Source organism: Tupaia chinensis, unplaced genomic scaffold (genome assembly GCF_000334495.1).
Source record: "Tupaia chinensis unplaced genomic scaffold, TupChi_1.0 Scaffold000661_1, whole genome shotgun sequence".
Lineage (NCBI taxonomy): Eukaryota > Metazoa > Chordata > Mammalia > Scandentia > Tupaiidae > Tupaia > Tupaia belangeri.
Genome location: NW_006160183.1, coordinates 2,438,041 through 2,438,706, shown reverse-complemented (window position 1 = coordinate 2,438,706; position 666 = coordinate 2,438,041). Strand labels below are relative to the sequence as shown.

At 47.7% G+C, this 666-nt stretch overlaps 1 protein-coding gene across 1 annotated transcript in view; it reads left to right on the top strand.

Annotated features, from left to right (window-relative positions):
- Positions 1-600, top strand: part of SIX3 (SIX homeobox 3) — a 6,145-nt gene extending 5,545 nt beyond the window's left edge. The window contains exon 3 of the mRNA XM_027776326.1: positions 7-600. Coding sequence (XP_027632127.1) covers positions 7-100 — 94 coding nt within the window. The 3' untranslated portion in view covers positions 101-600. The remainder of the gene's footprint in view (positions 1-6) is intronic.
- The last annotated feature ends 66 nt before the right edge of the window (positions 601-666 follow it).

The window sequence follows — 666 nt, the reverse complement described above, 5'->3', positions numbered from 1 at the left end:
GGCCAGCCCGACCACCAGCGTGTCCAGCCTGACGGAGCGCGCGGACACCGGCACCTCCATCCTCTCGGTAACCTCCAGCGACTCGGAATGTGATGTATGATAGCCAAGGCCGCCCTCCTCCCCTCTTTCCCCTCCTCCCTCCCCTCCTCCTCTTCCTCCTCCTTCTCCATCCCCAGAATGAACCGAAATCAGGATACACAACCATACACACACATACGTCCACACACTCCCACCCCGGTCAAAAAATATATATAAAACCCAAGAAAAATAACAAATTATCCGCAAACCATCTACAACCCCCAACCACCATCTACCACCTCGGCCACCCCAAAGGACCGCGACGCCAACAGACAGTCACAAACGCTGATGTTGCGGGCAAAAAAAAAAGCATAAGAAGTGACAATTGTATACTTTCTAGGACAAGCACGGCTTCTCCTTTCTGTTCCCACGGACCTGGCACCCCACCTGCATGACGATTTATTTGTATCTGGGAAAATATTCTCTCTAGTCTAAAATGGTTTAAAGAGTCAACTATACAAAAACCAACCGCCACCACGACGACAAGACGACAAAAGCAAAACAGACAAAAGAAAAAAAAAACCGCCATCTCCGTTCCGAATTTGTTAAAAAAGAAAAAAGAAAGGAAAAAAAAAAAAAAAAACCCCT